General features: G+C 51.5%; 1 protein-coding gene across 1 annotated transcript; it reads right to left on the bottom strand.

The window, feature by feature from the left end:
* On the bottom strand, nt 1-950 carry LOC101850903 (thiosulfate sulfurtransferase-like; the record flags this gene model as incomplete). Its single annotated transcript, XM_035971860.1, is given in 1 exon segment — nt 1-950. A coding segment is annotated over 1 exon segment (927 nt). The 3' UTR covers nt 1-2.
* Between the last annotated feature and the right edge of the window lie 316 nt (nt 951-1,266).

Here is a 1,266-nt window from a genome sequence, read left to right on the forward strand (position 1 = left end):
GCTCATTCTTTCTTTCGTTGCACAATATTCCTCGGTTCAGCAATGGCACTCCACTCGAGCCACGAGCCGTTGTAGACTGGGATGTTGTCCACTCCGAGAACATGTCCCGCCACCGCCAAAGCACAGGCCGTCATGCCTCGCTGGCAAGTCGCAACGATTGGCTGGTTCAGATCAACCCCGTTATTCGCAAAGAGGGCAGCCAGGTCCTCTTTGGATTTGAAGGTTCCGTCTTTGTTGAACACGATAGGGAAAGGCAAACTTTTGGCCCCTGGCATGTGTCCCCCAGATTTGTCGTCGTCTGTGATGTAAAACCCGCCGACACCAGGGCGGGAATCCAAAAGTTGGGCAGATTGAGCGTCTACGACTTTTAGCATGGCTTGATAATCTAAGAGCAGGTCAGATCTGAAGTTGATATTGAAAGGTTCACCAGATCTCAGCTGGGAAGCGTCCGGTTCTTCAGCCGTCACGTCGTTTCCTTCTTTCACCCACTGAACCATTCCACCGTTGAGAATGGACACTTGGTCATGACCAAAAAGTCTGAACAGAAACCAGGTCCGCACGGAGGGCCGCGTGTTGAGGCTGTCGTACGCGATGACGTGCGTGTTGTTAGTGATGCCAAAACTCTCCACGTACTCTCGGAACAGTTTCAGGTCTGGGATCGGGCAGTCGATGGGGGAGTCTGGCCTCTTGGGGCTCAGCGTCTTCAGGTCAAAGTGCGCGGCTCCCGGGATGTGGCTTTTGCTGTAAAACTCCTTGTAGCCGTCCACGTCAGGCTCAGGCACCCAGGAGGTGTCCAGCAGGCGCAACGGCGCGTCGTTCCCAGAGCCGGGGCTAGATGATGCGCCTTTTCCGAGCTGAGACAGGTAGGCAGGGAGCCTCTGCTTGAGCCAGCTGCTGCTCACAAGAGCAGGTACCCGGCAGAGAGCCATGGTGGAGATCTCGATAACTGTAGAAAGAGAAGCACGTCAGTGATTATTTGTTGTTGTTGTTTTTTGTAAGAATTTTACGGCACTTGCAACACAATAAGGTCATGTAAGTGCCGAAGATTAGAGGTGTTACAAGAGAGTAACAAACGCAAAAAAGAAGGAGGGGAGATAGAGAAGATATATTTTTTTATAGGAAAGAAGGAGCAAACCCCACCAGAGCACCCGTCAACCACCCATTCATTAAGGTTTATTTGTGTGTTAAACAAATTTTAATGTTAAATGCAATACGGGATGCCCATTGGGGGATCGGATCGGGTCGGGGCTGTTTGCTAGCCAGAGT

Source organism: Aplysia californica, unplaced genomic scaffold (assembly GCF_000002075.1).
Source record: "Aplysia californica isolate F4 #8 unplaced genomic scaffold, AplCal3.0 scaffold00523, whole genome shotgun sequence".
NCBI lineage: Eukaryota > Metazoa > Mollusca > Gastropoda > Aplysiida > Aplysiidae > Aplysia > Aplysia californica.